At 39.0% G+C, this 19,608-nt stretch overlaps 1 protein-coding gene across 5 annotated transcripts in view; it reads right to left on the bottom strand.

Annotated features, from left to right (window-relative positions):
- Positions 1-19,608, bottom strand: part of TENM1 (teneurin transmembrane protein 1) — a 303,243-nt gene that overhangs the window by 112,034 nt on the left and 171,601 nt on the right. For 4 of the 5 annotated variants that reach the window (XM_050310928.1, XM_050310927.1, XM_050310925.1 and 1 more), the window contains 6 exons: positions 17,695-17,847; positions 12,331-12,530; positions 10,669-10,879; positions 7,322-7,423; positions 6,057-6,251; positions 2,632-2,832 (listed from right to left, as the gene is read on the bottom strand). In XM_050310928.1, coding sequence (XP_050166885.1) covers positions 2,632-2,832; positions 6,057-6,251; positions 7,322-7,423; positions 10,669-10,879; positions 12,331-12,530; positions 17,695-17,847 — 1,062 coding nt within the window. The remainder of the gene's footprint in view (positions 1-2,631; positions 2,833-6,056; positions 6,252-7,321; positions 7,424-10,668; positions 10,880-12,330; positions 12,531-17,694; positions 17,848-19,608) is intronic. The other variant, XM_050310926.1, reaches the window with a different exon arrangement.

The following is a 19,608-nucleotide window of genomic DNA, read 5'->3' on the forward strand; positions in this document are numbered from 1 at the left end:
GCAACTGGCCAGCAGGACCTCTGGATTTGGAAGGAAGATCCTGAAGTGGTGCACTGAAATTAGGTTTTGGCAGGCCACAGGTCAGAGCAGAGATGGACTACAGATAATTTGACAGTCTTTCACCTCACAGAAACACAACTGCAGGACTTTGCACCTATTCAAGCTGGGAGCGCAAGGTGCACTTTTTAGCAGAGAAGGTCAGGCATAATTGAAACAATTTGCTTAGGACATGGTAGACTATCCTTCATTTTTGGTCTTTGTGTGAAGCTTGAATTTGAAAAAAACTAAACAGAAACTATGAGTGTCAAACAAAAACTGAAGGATGAATTCGTTTTTGGATAATGTTCCACAGAAAAATCAAACAGCATGAACAACATGGTCTTTTCCAGCCTCAAAAATCCATGAATTTTTCCAGAGCTCAGGCTGTAGCTCCAAAAAATATTGGTGATACTTCAGGATATGCATGAGCCACACATCTCTCTTTCTCCATATCCACACTGATTTTTGTCTTTCCCCAGTCTTCCACTTGTGAAATGGAAGTTTGTATTGTCTGAAGAGATAGAGATGGGCAGGGAAGGGAAGGTATCATAGAGATGGCTCATCCCTTTTCAGGTGGGTCACACTGGATCTGGAATACTATATTCACAAACATTCTGGAACCTTTGTTATTTCCCCCTTTTAAAGTACGCCAAGATATATTCATTTCTAGTTACAAAAAAACATAGAACTTAAACTAACGGATCCTTTATTTTGAAAGTATATGGAATGTCCTGGGGAACACAGAAATCCTCAGGACAAGGGTCTGTGTTCTTCAAGGTGATACAGAAAGGCAAGTTCTCGCAGCACTGACAATGATGTGGTACAGAGATGGCAGGAGAGTGCAAGGGTTTGAGGCAGGCTGAGAGACTGCTCGTCTATCAGTTGTGAGCTATCCTTGTTTGATTCCAGATGAGCAGTCTGTGGTTTACCCTTTTCATCCTCTTCATAGTACAGAACCTCATGAGCCTTTCCATTCACATATGACAGCTCGTTTATTCTGACCTTGTTACTCCTTTTATGTTTTCTTACTTACTCATTTGATGTTTTCCTTCCTCACTAAAATCAAGCTTTATTTTCAAGATGCGCAGCAATCGCTGATCCTGGGAAGAACAACTCAAGCACAAATGAACATCTATACTTCAGTCTAACACTACTGCCAAGACCATCCTGATTCTAGTCTAACACCTGTGAATAAATATATATTTGAAAGAAGTTGGAAGTATCTGGCCATAAAGAGATTGCTGCTGGTTGTAAAACCATCCTTTGATAACTCAGAAGACAGTAGGGAGGAAGAGAGCTATTTTCCCTACTGGTTGATGGAGATAAGGAGAAAAGTTGCCTTCTAAAAACTGATCAAAACAGTTTTGGAGGTTATTTATTAGCTTTTTGATCCCTTACTAAATATCTAATAGCCCCATGCAGCTGACACAACAGACCTATCTGAGATTAACATAAGTTTTTGAGCTACAATAATATTGTATTAGAATAGAATTAGTCTGAATATTTTGTGACCAAAAAATTACCACCGAGCTAACATCTTTCCTAATTATTTGCTTCATTAATGGAAGTACTACTATACAAAGCATCATGGAATATTTTTAACATATAATAAAATACCGGATCAAAATGAAAGCAACTGGTCTTTTGCTGAAAGCCAATAAAAACTCAATCCTTATCAAAGCAGGTGCCATATCTGACAGTGTCAGACTAAAATTACATGCATTAATTTTGGAGTGTAGAATGAATGCAGAGTCTTTGTAACAAACACTGAGAATTATTAGCATGTCAATATTTTGTTGCTTAAAAATTCATCATGTAGGGGGACATTTTGTAAGCCCCTACTTGAAGATCATAACCATACACTTTAAAAGACCTGAGCGGAAATTTATACTGCTCCAAGTGCTCTTTTGAATGATGATTTCTGAGAAAAATTGGTGACTTGGACCACTGGTTGTATTCCACTGCATTCAGCAAATCTGTCACTTGCATCTATTCTGTACTAGGATGTGCTACTTATCATCTGAGATTTCGGCTTTGTGAGCTCCAAAGGGGAAAAAAATAGTAGTACGTACGTTGGTAATGACACGCTCCATTACAGAGTAAAATGTGCAGAGTGCATTCATTTCAAGAAAACGAAATGTAAATGTACAAAGCACACAGGAAATCCATTTCAACTCTTAATCAAGTTTAGTGGGAATCAAACCTTGATGGTCCTTTAAGAAAGACGAGAATTTTTATCCCAGCATGAGAGAATGGATGGTCACTTTTGCTTAAAGATTTTTTTGACAGAGCTTTCTTACTCATCAGTCATTGCATTTAGAATTTTTCTTTCATATACTCCCAATCTCTCTCGGAATTGTGGATTCCCTGATTGCACGAGTCTGATCAGTGCTCAACAACTCAGGTGAGAGTCATGCTTGCCTCTAGCGTGTGCCAGGAGGCACTCTGCACTCTTACTGGACTACTGTTCCTGCTGTCACACCATCAGGCACACAACATTCTTGTCACAAGGAAAATACATTTCTCATCCTTGGCAACTGAAAGCCAGCAGAAAGCACAGGCAATATTGATAAAGCAAAATCTCCAGCATACCTGTAGAGCAGTCTGAGCCCGTCCACTGTGGCTCGCAGCTGCAGAGTCCCGCGTCCAGGAGGAAAGTGCCGTGCCCCGAGCACTGCTCCTGGCACACGGGAAGGGAGGTCTCACAGTTCACACCACCCCAGCCTGTGGAGCAGTGACATTCCCCTTGGACACACACACCATGGCCAGAGCACATCGGATCCAAGCAGTCCTCTGGAAAGCAGGGAATATACAACTTAGAGTATAAAACTTGCAACTTCACACTGATTTAATAGTGAAAAACATCAGGAGTTCAGAGCAATTTGGTAATTTTTGTGCAGCCCAACTGAAACTATGTTAATAAACATAGTCTGTGTTAACATCTGCAAAAGTGCAAGCCAAAAACAAGGAAAAAAGCAAGCATGGAGACAGTTAGAGGCCATCTGAATCTGTCTGTCATGGATATTGTCTTACTTTTAAAACACAGATTCCCAGGACAGGTCTATTGGTCTAAGCCTGTGAAGTCTGTGCTTCAGCAGTAGGGTTGGGAAAGAGCTGGAGCAATTAATAATTACTTCTATAATTGTGCTTTGTATTTCCATTTGGGTATTTGTGCTCTGTGTTTTATTTACACCTGGGAAAAGAAAGATTTATTGTTTCATATTCCTGTGGAAAGCTATCTCTACAGCTGAAAATTTGCTACAAAAAAAAGGTCATCCACCAACCCCAAGTAGTGAATTTCTGACTCTATGCTTGCTGCAAAAAAAAAAAAATCTCATACACTCATAAAAAATATGTGCTGGGCAATTGCAGGTAATGAACAGCTTCATAAAAGTCATAACGTACTGATGAACAATTTGCAAACAAAGAGCTACATTTGTTCTCAATTTGGATTAAACTATTCCTAGTGAAAAATTCAGGAGCTCTGTAGAAGAATTCAAATCGGCCGGCTAGTCCTGTATGAGCAGCATATTCTTTCACAAAGCCCCAGCACTGTTTCAACCAGGCAGGTTTTAAGCAGGAAGCAGCCTGCCTTCTCTGGAGGCTGCAGGATGAACAGGATCCGTGGGCTCTGAGCATGGGGAACAATTAGCCAGAAGCCTCTCCATGTTAGATCACGCTTCAGGCTGACGGTAAAGAGGTACTGTGAAAGTTCTGCTATGTATTTTTCAAGTATCAGCACAAGCACTGTTTTAATAATTAAATTTTAAACTCAACAAACAGTACTCTGTGCGACGGGAATGAGGAGATGCTCCCTGCTTCAGGAAGGGAAGGTTAAATACTTCAGACACAGAGATGAATGGCCTCCAGTTTACTGGACCTTTTGACCTAAAAATAAGAAGTAATGCTTTTTCTTTTGAACTGCTACACCACCAATTCAAGATCTAATTTCAGGATTTATTTTTTTTTTTTATCTTTTTCAGCCTTCCAGGCTTGTGCATAGCACAGTGTAATTCCGAAAGAGGGGAATCAGTGCTTTTGGACAATGCTCATCTTGCTAAGCACAGGACAAAAATACACGACACTTTTGTCTCATCCTGAGACAGCTCTTTATTTTGCTGATATTTTAAAATTAATTGAGTGACTCCATTTTAGGAAAGAGAATCTGACAGGACATATTCAAAGGACTCCCACAGCAATGAATACATGCAGCTACTGGTGCTCCCTGGATAGTACATCTGTTACTATGTCCGAACTGTTAACAGTACTGCTATTAGACTAAAATCATATTTACATACAATAATGTAATCTTAATTAATTTGTGACAGAATTACCTCACTACTGCACAAAGTATGTTATACAATGCAAACTGAACAGTTATGTCAAGCACACAATGATACAATAAAACACCACCATACTTGGTTTACATAGGTTTGTTTCATCCACCATATTTCTATATCATTCTACCTTTTTCTTTTTTAATTTAAACAAGTTGCTTACTACAAAAATCCAATGTTTTCACACTCTTGGTTTCAATAGCTGTCTGAGTACATTTATGTCATTTTTTTCTCCCAAACCTTTTTGCAAGGTAACATTATGGCAAGAAACAAAGCAACTAAAACCAGCAGTCAGCCTCTCACCAGCTACAGGTTTGTTCAGCAGCATGGCCTCACTGAGGAAATCTGTGCATTAGCTGCTTTTCCCCATTTGGGTTTTCTACCAACAACTGACTATGTCAGAAGCATTCTCTTGATCCTCCCTTTAAAAACCATTCCCAGGTACGTCAGATCCATCAAATCCATCCCGGACATTTTTCTGACTGGAGAATTCAAGCCACATAAAAAGCCTCCTCTGTGTGCCACTCAAAAGAATTACCGAAAATCTATATAACAGGAAGCACAAAGTATGCTGTCACTAGCTTCAGGCTAAGGGGACCAGTGAAAAATCAAATCAGGGTAAGCATGAGGAGAGTTCTGCTTTCCGAAGCTATGCACGGGGAAGAAAGTCAAAGCTGATGAGCTATCTCAGACATGCTAAGAGGGAAACAACAACTGCTTCTGTCTATACATGAGGGCAGAGACATGTCAGTACCAAAATTAGTAAAAATACAGTTACTTGTTCTCATAATTTCCCACTTTTTATCAGCCAAGCCTTACAGGATGCCAGTTTAGTACCCTGAACACAGGCTCCCAGTAAAAATGACATATGACAACAGAATTACACAATATGCTCTGGTAAACTGAGCCTGTTTGCTGCTCTTTTGGCTTTATATTGTCAGAAAAATCTAAGGTGTGACAGAATGAAGAAAGGGAAAAGCTGATTACGATCGTCTGATTGCTGTGGAGAACCACCATACCATATTTTGTTGAAATGATATTCTGTCTGCTTTACCCTGAGCTTTCTGGCCCAGTAAAAAAGCCTGGACAGGCTCTCTGATGGTGTGTGCTAAGGGACTGTGGTTACAGGCAGTTAGGAAAGCTGGGAACACCAGCTACCCTTCCTGAAAAAAGTATCTGGAGCCTGAGAGAAGAAAAGTGGAGACAAATTTGGATGGTCTCATAACTTTCACAGAAAAAAAAAATGGAATCCTTGCTTGCTGGGATGTTTTCCAGAAAACTTTCAGAGGATTGAGAATACACTGCTTGCAAAAACTTCCTGTTCTGGTCTTGCTACTGAGCTTCAAGTGAGTATTTCAGAAGATTGCCCATGCTACAAATATTAGTTAGTCTTATTAGATAATGATAAATAATTTTATCCTTTTGAATAAAAATGTGAATCTTATGTGATCAGTCCACTGACTGTTACCAAGACCTGAATACCTTTACCTTCCAAAGTTTTCTATTTTAACATTATTTTCTACAAGACAGTAAAAGAAAGGTAGTTTTGAGCAAAACAGTCAGTACTGCTTCACAGAAGGCTAATCACACATACTTGAGTTTTTAACTACCTTGAAACAGGAGTGAAGATTAAAGACAAAAATCAACCCCCCTAGCTATAGAGAAGGAAAATTCACCAACCTTGCTCACAAATCTCTCCTTTGTATCCAGGGACACAGATGCAGACACCCATGATACAAGTACCATGGCCAAAGCAGGTTGGATCAATACACTGCTCTTCTGGAACATCACACTCTGGTCCTTTCCACCCATTTCGACACACACAGTGACCTTTCTCATATTCTCCATTTCCACTGCACAGCACTGGACAGGAATCTGAAGAAGGCAGATTGACCTTTTTAATGTATTTACATACTTACATAGATTAACATTTATTGCATTTATCGTTCTGTAAAATTGCTTTTCCACTCCAGCTCCTCGATCCTCCATTTGGTTCAAGGGTTGTAACAGACTGAAATCTTAGAACTAGGTAGTGCAGCAGGAACACAATGTCCTCATCTCCTCAGTCTGTCTCACTTGTATACCTTAATTTTGACCTGAAATGGGATATCTTAGAAGATAAAAATAATTCTCTCCCCTTGATTGGCCTCTGCAGAAAATTTGCAGTGATGCCTGCTTATGATTTTCAGTAAGATTTATATTTCTTCCCTGTGTACTGAAGCAAGATCCTGCCCTTTTCTCTTTCCTTCTAAGAAGACTTGATGTTACTGAGGTTTTAGCCATTACTAGTCTGTATGTAAGCCAGCAATGTGGAATCTCAGTTTTACAATCCAGTATCTATTTCTGAGCCAATTGAGGTCTTAAAAAAAAAAAAAAAATAAAGTCAACCCTACATTTGAGGAGACATTGGAAAAACATGAGAACTTCTGGACATCATATGCAGCAGATGATGGATAATACCGACAGAAATATCTGAAAAAGAAATAAGGTCACTTAACATGTTTTTTGCCTTAATGCTGGAAAACTGTCTGTAAGCTGCTTTAGGTTTTCTTATCTACACCCTATTCAAGTTAAGACCACAGAAGCATTTGATTTACTTATGTTTTCTCCAGAGTGAAACTGTTTCTCACTTTTAAATAACAGAAAACATTATGCAAAGCTAAAACACTTAATAAAAAATGTATTTTACTATTATGGAGAGGATGCAAAGAGGGATGGAGGAACTTATTAACTCTGAAAGTTAGGGAGGGTGAAGTGGTTGATGCGTGTTAACTCAAGTACAGCATAAAGAAAGTTTCCACATGTGTGCTTATACTGTATCTGCCATCTGGCTGGAAAAAGGAATTTAATCTCCTTTAATCACTTTGAATCTTTGCAAGCCCAGCAGTCACACACCATAACCATGATCCCTGTCATGCACTGTGGGTCAGTTAATATGAGATTACCTTTTGCACAATCAGGACCAAGGAATCCCGGGAAACAGTGGCAGTGCCCTGAGATACATTCTCCATTCCCATTGCAATTAGTAGAGCAGTCATCCAGAATTTCTGTTTATTCAGACAATTGTGCACAAAGAAAACAGAAATTGGTTGAATTTGAAATGAATGGCATCTTCACCTCACTCTGCAGGACACATCTCAACATACAAATAGGTGCAGAAGCAGTAAAAAGCCCATTTTCATTCATAGGGAGCATAAAACAAAATTCCTGTTCAAGCAGCTTACAAATATTTATTAGATTTTGTCCTGACAGCTTTGAGATAACAGGTGCATCATTTATATTACACCAAAAAGCTTTTAAAGTAAGTGTTCATGTAAAATTTACCACCATTAAAAGCACTGCAGGATCCTGAGTATTTGCTGAAAAATGTCCACCTTAAACACTTTCTTTTATTGCTGAAGTAATTTGTTTGAAACCTGTTTATAGAGTAAATTGCCTTCTATGGTGTTCACTTGAACCACGTGAATTGAATCCCTTGGAGAAGGGCAGGATTTCCACTTCTATACAATCAGATAAACAAAAAAATAGTGTTGTGTAAGGTGATGAAATTCAATGCGATAAAGGACTAAGAACTAGATTTGAAGGGAAAAAACCCACCTTCAGTTCTGATCTTCAGCTTGCCTACATTTTATCACACAGCTTTGGATAGTAAGGCACTTAACCTCACACACCGGAGGACAGGCTCATATCTGAACATGGATTAGCCGGCTTTAATTTACACACGTATTTCCTACAGGAAAGCAGTAGATCCACTGATTTATATGGGGTTTGCATAAAGAATATGAAGTAAATTCAAGCTAAGATGATCCTGCCTGGAGCAGGTCACTGTCAGGTCAGCTCTAGGACTGAGGGGCTCTGCAGCCCATGCAGGTGCCTTTCTGGATGGAAGAGAGGAACTGGGACTGTTCCATGGGCTCATGCACTAACAGGTGTGGGAGGTACCTCTGACTACAGGAAGATGGGAAACATGATTCCTTTCCCACAAAATGACAACTGTTGAGGAACAAGAAGAAAACCTAGATCTTTTTGAAGAGTATCTGCCCATAGCAAGAGATTTGGAGGAAAGGTTTTCTCAAGAAAGAGAATACCAGTGAATATTTAATCTGCTATGCTTTTAAACTCAAACATTGTCAAATGATGCATTATAAGCGCATCCTATAACTAATAAACATAAGTGACATAACTATTTTGATCTTATTTGTGGGCACTTGGACAGATAAGGATTGGTTCCTGTACACAGATGTCTGTTTCAAAGTCAAAAACCAGCTCATTTTTAGGAGTAAGTTTTTTCACAGGCAGGCTGCTTATTATTAATTTTTCATATTGCTGTTCATTATCAACTCTTCTCTTGCTCTGTGTGTGCTCCTGCCTGCCTTCTCAGTTTGCTGGAATCACGTGGTAAATGATCCCTACATTGACCTGAAATAAAGAATTAATGGTTTGAGAAGTTACTTCCCCCCAGTGCAATGTCCACTTTGAGCTGTCCTTTATTTAGCTAACAAAACTTGAGGCATGCCACATTTTGCATGCAAATCACCCTCCTCAAGGGAAAGTCTGACCCTAGCTTCAGCCAAAGTGTCAGTAAAATCAATTTTGTACATAACTAACACTGAGCATCTTGAAAAACTACCTAGCAGACACTGATGGGGAGGGCATGACTGGTTCACAGTAGCACACAGCAGAGATGCATCCAAGCTCTTGCTCTACTCTGAGTGTTTCTGGTCTTGGCTGATTCCTTTGTCGGCAGAGATGTCAGATATGAGCCAGCCCACTCTGGGTAAGAAGTATGGCTCAAGGATTTTTTTGCTTTTGGAAACCCCTAAAGAGACAACCAGGAACCATTTTGCATAGAAACCCAGGAGAAGTAGAAATCCAGGTTATGAAAAGAACAAAGCTAGTGCTATTTTCAAATGCATCTGCAACAGATTCTTCCTGCAGCATGAACAGTCTTTTTCCCCAAAAATGTCTTCTTGCAGCCATTTTGAAGATGAAGTATAAGGATTCCTGCCTGCACTGTGCCTAACATGCTTTCCTCTTTAAGACAAAGTTTGTTCTGCCTATTGGCCACATAAGGGATGGACAATTTCCTTTTTACCAACTACAGTAAGAACTAAACTGCAGCAACTAATTTCATCTTTTTTTTTTTTTTTTGAAAGGTTATTCCACTAAATGAAACTCTCCTGTATAAACACTGTGATTTTACAGGAGAAATAAACAAGGAGGCAGAAATTTGGCTTCTGATCTGGGCTGGAGTTTGGCCATGTTTTATTGTCTTTGTAGAGAATCTGCAACAATCCTTCACAAATCACTTGAATATTATTTTCGCATATTTTCTTGCTTGCAAAAGATTCACTTTCCTGAACAGAGCAAATATGAACTTTTATACCAGAACCAGTCATTAAAACTCTGTCTCAATTTCTAATTTTCTTCTTCTGTAAGTCCTTCAGAATTCTGATATTTGAATCATACTCTCCTGCTCTGCAAGGTGTTTACCACAAAGTAAAAATAGTATCCCCTTTTTCTGAAGAGCAGATGGCATGTCCATTACTAGTAAAGACATCTTGCTAAACATATGGTAGAACAGGTTAACTAAAGGGTATAGTGGTTAAAGTCCTGCAGCAAACCGAGACTGTCATAAATACAACACTTTACCTAAATTTAAATCCTAAAAAAGCTCTACGTGTGAGGACTGCTCACTCACCTACCTCTGCAAACATTTTTCCACCTATATGTGTTAAAAAGGCAGTAGGAATCTGATTTGCAATCAGGACACTGCCTCCTGTATTTGCCCTCTGTATTCCAAACAAAATGGTGCATTTGAATAACTGGATAAAACAACAGTACCCACAACCAAAATCCAAAAAAGCCACCTTTTAGATTTTCTAACTTCTAACTGACTCAAATACTGGAAATAAAAACTTAAAGCCTGGATAATTTTTGTAGGATTTATGGTTCCCATGTAAGTAGAGAGGGCAGATATCATCTCTGTTACTTTGAATAAGATAATACCAGAAATTACTCAAGCATTTAAACCATCATATAAAAATCTTAACACGGAAAAACTTCACACTTAATTAATTTGATAACATCCATCTTTAGTACACAAATGTTGCTATTTGTCTAATATCGGCTTAAACGTGAAGTTGCTCCGCTGAGGTGAATTAAACTAAGCTGAAATAAAACATTTAAGACAATACTTAGGAGAAGGTGGAACTGAGGTCAATAATTTCTTTTCGAATGCACCTTTCCAATGTAATAACGGGAATAACAACGTTACTGCAATTGCTCTTACCAATTGCTGTAGTGAGCACAAACACTTGCTCCACTTTCTTTCCATCATTGTAGAATGCCATATGCCAAGCTCCTTGATCCATATACTCGATGAAACCTGTCTCTTGCAGTGAAGTTAAGATCAGGTTCCTGGGAGCTTGCGGAGGCTCCTCTGAGTTTTTTGGTTCCTGTTTAATTAACTGTTTTCCATCCATCAGTTTTACAAAATCAAACTGAAATAATAATGAGCAAAAAAATTAACCAGCTAGCAAATATTCATGAGCCTACTCTGCATGTCTCCTTCAAACAGGAATAAACAGTTGAAATCTTAGGAGGAATAGCCTAAGCATTCATCAATGTGGACAGCAGTTGCATAACCCAGGCTGTTCAGCTTCAGGTTACATATAAAAAGCATTATGGTAGGTCAGAAATCTGGCATCAAAACTTGCTGTTTGCTGTGACAGGGTAAATTCAGATTTGCTGCACTAAATACAGCAGATTTACTCCAAAAATTACATTTCCTTAATGGGAATAATTCCAAAATTCCCAAGCTGTAGTGCCTATGTCATGCATCTATTCATCTCAAATGCTAAGAACAGATTAAAGAACCTATTCTATACCAGATTCTTAAATCTTTGCCCCTTCCTATCGATATCATAAATATAAATAAAATGTATATTTAGTTTTTGATATAATTTTGTTAATGCAAATAAGTATATATTTTTTTACATGAAAGTTCTTAATAACCTAACTGGCTTAATGCTGACAACTTTAAGATCTGTTGATCTCAAAGCATCAGAGATGTAAACCTTTCTATGAATCCTTGTTCAAGAGAAGTATACATTTCTCTGAGGGTTTTAGGCATTCTGATTTTCAGTAAAGTTCAATGTCAGATCAGATGAGGATCCAGCTCCAATTAAAGTCAATGACTGCTAAAAGTATTTCTAACACCAGAACTCCAGTTAATAATTTCTGAAGTTAAAGGATCTCCAGAGGTCCCTTCCAAACACTTTCCATTATTCCATGTATGTTTATCACACTCTATGGAGTGTGATCCTGTTATAAAAAAATATGAAAGATCTATCATCTACAGAAATGACAGCTTCATATGCCAAATACATTAAGTCTATAAAATATAAAAAAGTTGAATGTGACCAGCAATATAGCATAGGTAATATTTATTTATTTTAATACTAGTTAGGTGTTCTCCTGCCAAATCCCCAGGAGTAAGCACTCGAAAAACCCTACCATCATCTTAGAAACCAAAAAGAGATTTTTTCTCTTCTATTAACTCTTTATACTGACTATGCAATCTGTTTGTTTTAATGGAGTCAGTAAAAGACTAAAGCATTTTCAAGTGATCTGGTATTTCATCCCACTGCCCTTGCACAGAGGATGCTGAAGCTCTGGAGCAGGACAGTGTGTACCTGTCCAGCCTCCCAGACAGTCACATCCCTGTGGTCACAGCTGCTGACCTTTCTGGTAGGACACTGTCCCTTCCCCTGAGAGGGGATGGTTTGAGCACAGAGCTAGAGCTCAGCAAAAGAAAGGGATTGCCAGACTGCTTTCCGTGGTTACAGCCAGTCCCTTCCTCCTTCCCTGCTTTGAAAACGTACTGTGAACACTCACATCCACTGCTGTTTGAAAATGTAAGCATGGCAGAAGCAGGATTATTTCAAATTACCTGTGTATGAGTAGGTGGGATGTTTCTTCTGCCATAAATTCCCAGCAGAGAATCCTTCGCCAGTGAGATGTTAAATTTCAGGTACACTGGGTGATGAATAGTGATTTGGAAGCGCCAGAATAAACCAGGGGGGATGGTCTGCATGACTTGTGCTCCAATCTCTACCTCTCCTGTGTCTATGGCCCGGCCCTTCTGAAACACTGATTTTCCAGAAACAAACAAAACACTCAGTTGTGTAGTCACAGTGGGTGGAAGATAACAGGTCACAAGGTATAAATGTGCCTTATATATAATATGGAATATAACAAAACCAATCTCTAAACAGAGGGCATTTCGCTGAAATAATTGCATTTTTTATTGAACACGTTGGAAAATACAAATAAACCTGCATGCAATGTTTCCAACAACAGGTGTCATGGGGCAATTTTGCCCTAGAAATCTTGGAACACTGCACTGAATATGAAAAGGTGGAACTGCTGTTGCACAAACCATGGTCTTTACCTATCAGCTACAGAAACAAAACACATTCAACTGTGAACAGCCATAGAGAAGGCAGTGGGACATTCCTCCTCTGACACCTATTTCAGACTGCTGCTGAAGGGGCATGGCAGAAGCTACACAAATGGACCCCAGTGAGGACAGTAAATCCATCAAACCCAGTAGTTCAGAGCCTGTGTGCAAAGCCTAGATTTCTATTAATCACCATGCCTAATGGTTTTATTATGGTAGTGATAATCTAGTCCTGGAGAAATAAAGAACATCTGTTCTGGCTTGGTCTTTCTGCATGAAAACGTAATAGGGGCACGAGGACAGGGACAGGCACTCTGAAGAGAAAACTGGCATAATTTCATAATGCTGAACAATAAATTTGCAGACATCTACAATATGTAACTTCACACATGGGTATGAGAGAGCTGAAATAGAAAGGGGAATGGAATGCATAAAGAAGACTTTGCCAAACTAAATTGGAGCTGGCTTGCTTTGCTGGCTTGTATCACCAACTTTGTGTTTTTTAATGCCTGTCTGTGATCAGCATCATGACATGCTGCAAATCACAGACCCAATCTTGCTAACATTGGAGCTAATTCCACTGAAAGGTTTGCAAAACTCTGACATTTCCATCCTTTCAACTAGAATAAAAGCAGGATTGTATGTGCCATCAGAGGATGAGTCAAGAGAAGATTGAATTCAGCAGCCATAACCATTTATGTTTCGTTTTGTTCCAGTAACACAGTGAAAAATATCGAGGAGCAAAGTGAGTGGACTCTCACCTTTTACAATAATGCATATAAATTTCTGATCCAATATAACGTACGTGAAATTTTATAAATCGGCACTGGAAATGAAAAAAAGCAGCAGCAAAGCCAGGGCCAGCTTTTCCTGAACGTGTTACTAACAAAGACCCTCAGTGGGACCTTACAGAGGCTTTAACTAGCGTAGGAAGTACTTAGCATTCTTAATGAATAGAGATTTAATTTACAAGGCAGGAGCAATTCTCAGGGTACTGGATCTCTCAGCTTTATGGCTGCTTTGTGTCACCAAACCCACAGCAAGAACCAGGGGCTAACTTTTAACACCTCATCACGTAAAAACATCTATTTTTAGTGTACAGAACTTGTAATCTAATACAGTGAAAATACATCCCTTAGTTTGTGAGTTAAAATATTTCCAAATTGCTGCTTTAACAACATTCAAGGTGAGACTACTCCCCAGTTTGCTTAATGGAAAAAAATCTTGAATGTTGAGGTTTGAAAAGAGAATTAAATGTTCTGTGTTAGACAATGAGAGTGGATCCCTTCTCACTCCAACTCATAAAAGATCCTACTAGGCTTGTGTAAATTTACAAACCTTTTCCTGTATTTCCCGTACTCCAGAGATATTAAATCTTAATGATTCTTTGCAAGCAATTACCTGGGGTTAAGTAAAACACTAAGGAACTTTTTGGAGTTATTGACACATGGTAATTAATGTGAAACAATTACAAGATGGTAGAGCTAAGAAAAAGTCAAGGATACAGCATCATTTTTGAAGTTAATGGCATTATTGGTCGGTGTTCAAGGTCTTTAAAATATAGCAACTGCTTCTTATTTTGTTGAAGTGAGAAGGTCTAGGGTTTTTTGTTGAAAATAAAAAGGATTATGTCTTTAGTCCGGGTGAATTTTCAGTAACTGATGTTATCAAATTATGCTGAATATCATGTTAGTGTTTCTAGGTTCAAAAGGATGTATCTCAGACTTTTTCACATTTGGCTGAAAATACCTTTGCTTTAGAAACAATTTTATCTAAACTTTAAAAAAACCAGATGCACTTATATATCCATTTATGTCATCACATGGGAAAGAAGTGCATGCTGCTGTTGATAATGCTAACAGGAAAATATATATACCATCTATCACTAACTGATAGGATGCAGTTGAAGTATCTCTACCTTTCAAATGCTAATTTTTCAGTCAACCACATAGCACAGAAAGGCCACTGTAGGAGCCATGCCTGAAGTGCATGTTTTCATATTCACTGAGCCCCTGAGCCTTCTTTACAGAAAAAAAATTTAGCTCTGTTTCTGTGCTTGGTTGAATTAAGTAGGTATTTGGCTGGACAAAAAAGGCATCTGAAGATACACTCTTCACAGACTATCCTCATGCACTTCCTTGCTCTTTCATGAAAAAGTCAAAAAAAAGCTTTTAAAACTACAGTGCTTCAATACAATTCTGCTCTTGTTTCTTATTAAACATTTTTCTTATGACAAAGTATCATTTAATTATCTGTATTCAATTCCTTGTACAGCTCCCAATATTGCCCACTGGTATTAATTCTTCCCTACTCTTCCTAAGCACACTGTCCTTGGAAGTCTAAAACAGAACATAGATTTCTATTCACAGGTTTCTCTTGGTTTCAAGAAAGAAAAACTCCAAACAGCGTGGTGCCAATTACCTTCACAAGAACATACCCGTATGCTGATTATTACTGATCCTGAAACAATCAATCTCCTTGTACTCCCCTGGTAAATACCAGCATCAATAGGATGTCTGACTTTTTAAACACATTACTACATATTAAAATGTTAACTCATAGCCGTGGGTCAGTGTGTTATAAAGTGACTTCTTGAAGAAATCTGACTTGCTGGTTTGTAAACCTGATTTTCATTAAAAGATTAGTTAAAATAAATGCTTTCAAAGTCTGGAAAAGCATTCTGTGCTGCTGCATTGACTGGGGAAAATGGGAGGCCACAGTATCTGACAGCAGTTATTTATCCCTGTGAAATCACATCAGAGGCTTCCAGTTTACAGGCAAAGCATCAACTTTCTGTAGTATCCTGCTGTAGGGAAGGGAGTTGCCTGTTTCCAAATGCTGCCTTCCACTGCATCCACATGGAGAATTTTTTATGAGGACTGGGAATAAAACTACTGCTATCTATTAAAAGTGACAGAAAGAAATAAAATGAGCAAAAATTAGCCAGAGCCAGACTATACATGTACTAATTCCACATGATTTTTCTTGTGTTTTTCCCAGTGCATACTTGCTAAAATACATGCTGGATTACATGTTACCCATAAAAGGTGAAAGGGGACAAGTGAGACAACAGTTTAGCTATACTGATGACTGACTTGAAACTGCTGGATAAGACCTCAGTGAAATGGCTCTGCTATCACAGACCTCTGCTCTTCAGTGTTGTGGGGGAGTTGCAGCTACTCTAGAGATTGGGATTCCCTGGGGCAAGGCAGCTGGTTTGGGTTTTTACCTACTACATTGAGTCTCTATTGATTCACATACCCTTTTTTCTGTTTTCAAGCATCTAACTTTTTAAGGTTTTGATTTTTTTTTCTGCATGTCCTCCTTTGGAAGCCAAACGCTTTGGAAAAGCTTTTATTAATTCTGTAATATATTGACAAAAAGATTTAATGTAGTTGAAAAGAACTACTTGAGATATTTTCCATGGTGCGCCAGGACAAAAATATAAAAGTGTATAAAACATTGACTGCAATTCACTACCAATCCATTCTAAGGGACAAAATAATGGATAACAACATTATTCTCCTCACATATATCTCTATTGCTCATTTATCTAATATGATGTCTATCCAGTTGTGCCACCCTGATTTGCAAGACCATTGATGTGCAATGGAATCTTCCTCCTGGAGGGACTCATACAACAACGTCCTATTTTGTTGCATATTTTCAGTCATAAATCTTCCCTGGAACACACAAAATCAGATCCCTGCTCTGCTCTAAAATCTGAAAGCTCTGGAAATATCCCATCGTTGCAGAGCAATCAGTACAATTTTACCTTCCACTTCACAACTGGAAAGATTACGTTTCATATTCTACTTGTATTCACTTTTTTCCTGATCTGATCTGATTTATGCGCTTTTTCCGAGTATCACAAAAAGAAATGGGAGGGCCACCTGCTTCTCATGGTCAGAAAGCATCGTCACAGTGGTGAATCGGAAGCTTGTGACTAATATTGGAGCAGGGGATCTAACAACATTAAATGATAGGACTTGAGAGGAAGGAATTGCACATCTCAGACAGTCCTCTCTGTTTCATACTCCTGGCTGCACTGCCCACTCCTTTCCTATCCCAGCTCTGGCACTTCTTTGCCCCTTCAAGAGGTCTGGTTCAGCCACTTCCACGGCACAAGATTACCTGCACTCTTTAACAAAGCTGTTTTCTGCTGCCACAGGGAACTGCTGTGTCGTGGTCGTGCATGAGACAATCCCTGCAGTGGGCACAGGGGAATAGGGAGCCGCAGAGGGAGGCAGGAGGGCAGAGCAGGGCTGTGCCCCTGGCAGCAGGGAGCTGCCAGACTGGCTCAGGCGTTTTGTGAAGCCGTGGTAGATTCCTGTGAGCTGATTCACTGTGACTGGTTCAGCTGGGATGTGACAGGATGCTGTATTTTAGCTTACGCCTTCAAGAACTGGATGACTTGAAAAGCATTAAGATTTCTACCCCTCTGCACATTCTGACCTGTCAGTACAAAGGGTTTCACTTTGCCTGAGACTGACTTTGGTCTGCCAGACAGGCATAGCATCAAGACCTCTGCACAAGTGCGAGCAAGGCAAATATGGTCTCCCCTCCCCTGTCTTAAGACAGAAGCCAAATGCTCTCAAACTCACTTCTCTCACAAAAGAAGGGCAATTACTGTGTTAGTGAACCTTCCTTTTCTAACGGTCTGAGTTGGTTGCTATTTTCAGTGAGAGTTCTGCTAATGGAAACTATCTGGTTATGGGCTTTTCATACCCATTTTAAAATGATACTAAAGAAGATAAAACCTGAACTCAAAACACTGTCAAAATGCAGCAAATACAGAATCTGAACAGTAGCAATATTTAACTATTCATCATCTGTCTTCTCATCCACACATACCTTTTTTTTCCGTTTTATCAGAAACTTTTCCTCCAATTGGTGAGTAAGTAGTATCCATGGATTCTGTTCCTTTGTTTCCTTTGCTAACTCCATTTTCATAGAGCTGCCCTTCCACAGGCTGTAGTTGCCAGGTTAAACCAAACAAGTGTACTGCTGCAAAAAAATGAAGACCAATTAATTGATATCTAAGCTACAGCACCTTCAGTGAGACTTCGAAAGAATGTGATGACCCAGTTTCTGCAAAGTCAAGTGTTACTTTGTTCTGTTAGTAATAAATCAGCATTTCAAGGGGGCTAATGAGCAATTTACTATTTTACCTTAAAACTCAATGTTTAATTAGTTTCCACAGTTTTTTTGGAGCTCAGCCAGGTCAGGGTGATGAATTTCTACAGCAATTAATGGAAATACTTGCAATTAAAAGAATAACAGTTGAATAAATTCAATATTACGAGACAGATTCTAATGTTACATCAATGTTGTTTCTCAGCTTTTGACTCTCAAAGAGCTCAGTTTGTTGATTAAAGCACTGATACCAACTTCTCACCTCTCCAACCCAATCTGAAGTAAAAACGTGCCCATTGCATTTCCAAATCTTCTCATTTAAGTTAAACGTTAGTAAAAACACCGACTCCATAGATTTACTCTAGAATTACACTGCAGATAAAAATGGCTCTAGATCTAAAATACATGCAATTATTTTACGACACAAATTAACAGAAAAATAATTTTTATTTATATATGCACTATGAAATCTACTACCCAATCCTTCTATGAAGTTATAAATTATCCTTGTTCCCATACACAGGGGCTGCCTACTCCACTTAGCTTGAAGACCCATTTGTGTTTCCTGCTTTCCTTTGTTTCTGATCTGAGAGCTCAAAGGATGGTAGGAGAAAGACAGCAACAGAGGATCTTACTTTAACATAATATGATAGTACTGCAGTCAGTCTAGACAATTACTTAGGTTTTACTGAAAAGGGCAAAGTATTCCAAGGAAGAGGTTGCCTTAGTATTGAAGTAAGTCAGTAGGGAGGACAGATGACCCACTAAAATATGAATTGAGGATCACCCCCACTGAGGAGCTGAAATTGTCACATAAAGAGCAAAGCTCGAGCAGCAGCTCTTTAGCCACATGAAGCAATTTGCACTGAGTAGGATCTGCCCACAGTGGGAGCCTAAAAGGCAATATATTTGCTCTTCCTGAATCACGTAGGAACCTCAGAGACTCTCAGAAGTGTGATCTAGAATGGGTCTTGCATTAAGAAAGTACATAGTTTTATTCTGCACTTGCACATACTTCAAGGAAAAAAATCTCAATACAACTGGGAAACTTGGAGTCCATTTCCCACGTGTTTGCTTACAAGCCTCCCTTGCATGCTGAAAAGTTAAAGTATAAAAATTTAACAAAAACCCAAGCCTTGAATGGATTCCTGGCAAGGGCTTGCCAAAACTACCACAGGAATGCAAAGCTGCCAATCTACAGTCATTAATTCCAGATCTGTGCACTCCTGGGTCACCCAACTACAGCAACACGATCCAAATGAAGCAAATGAGAGCATCACTATTGAATTAGTGAGGTGACAGTATTTGTGACTCATTTATATCTTTTATATTGGCTTCAGAAGGACAAATTTACTGGATTCTCAAATCACTGACTCACCATCAGATCTGGGCTCTGAAGACAAACCACTGGGCAGCAGATACTCACTACCCAGAAGAGATATGAGAAGTTTACTCCAGTGTCAGTTGTGAGAACTCAAGCCAGAGACCTGCCTGGATTATTTCATACTCTACTGGATTGAAATCACCAAGGCACCACACTAATGCTTTGAAAAAGGTCTTGCAGTCAGACCACATAGAGCTAAGGTCTGAGCTTAATGCAAGACAGATTACTTCTCCATAGGGAAGATGCAA

This window comes from Myiozetetes cayanensis, unplaced genomic scaffold (genome assembly GCF_022539395.1).
Source record: "Myiozetetes cayanensis isolate MyiCay16 unplaced genomic scaffold, myiCay2020 scf15, whole genome shotgun sequence".
Taxonomy (NCBI): Eukaryota; Metazoa; Chordata; class Aves; order Passeriformes; family Tyrannidae; genus Myiozetetes; species Myiozetetes cayanensis.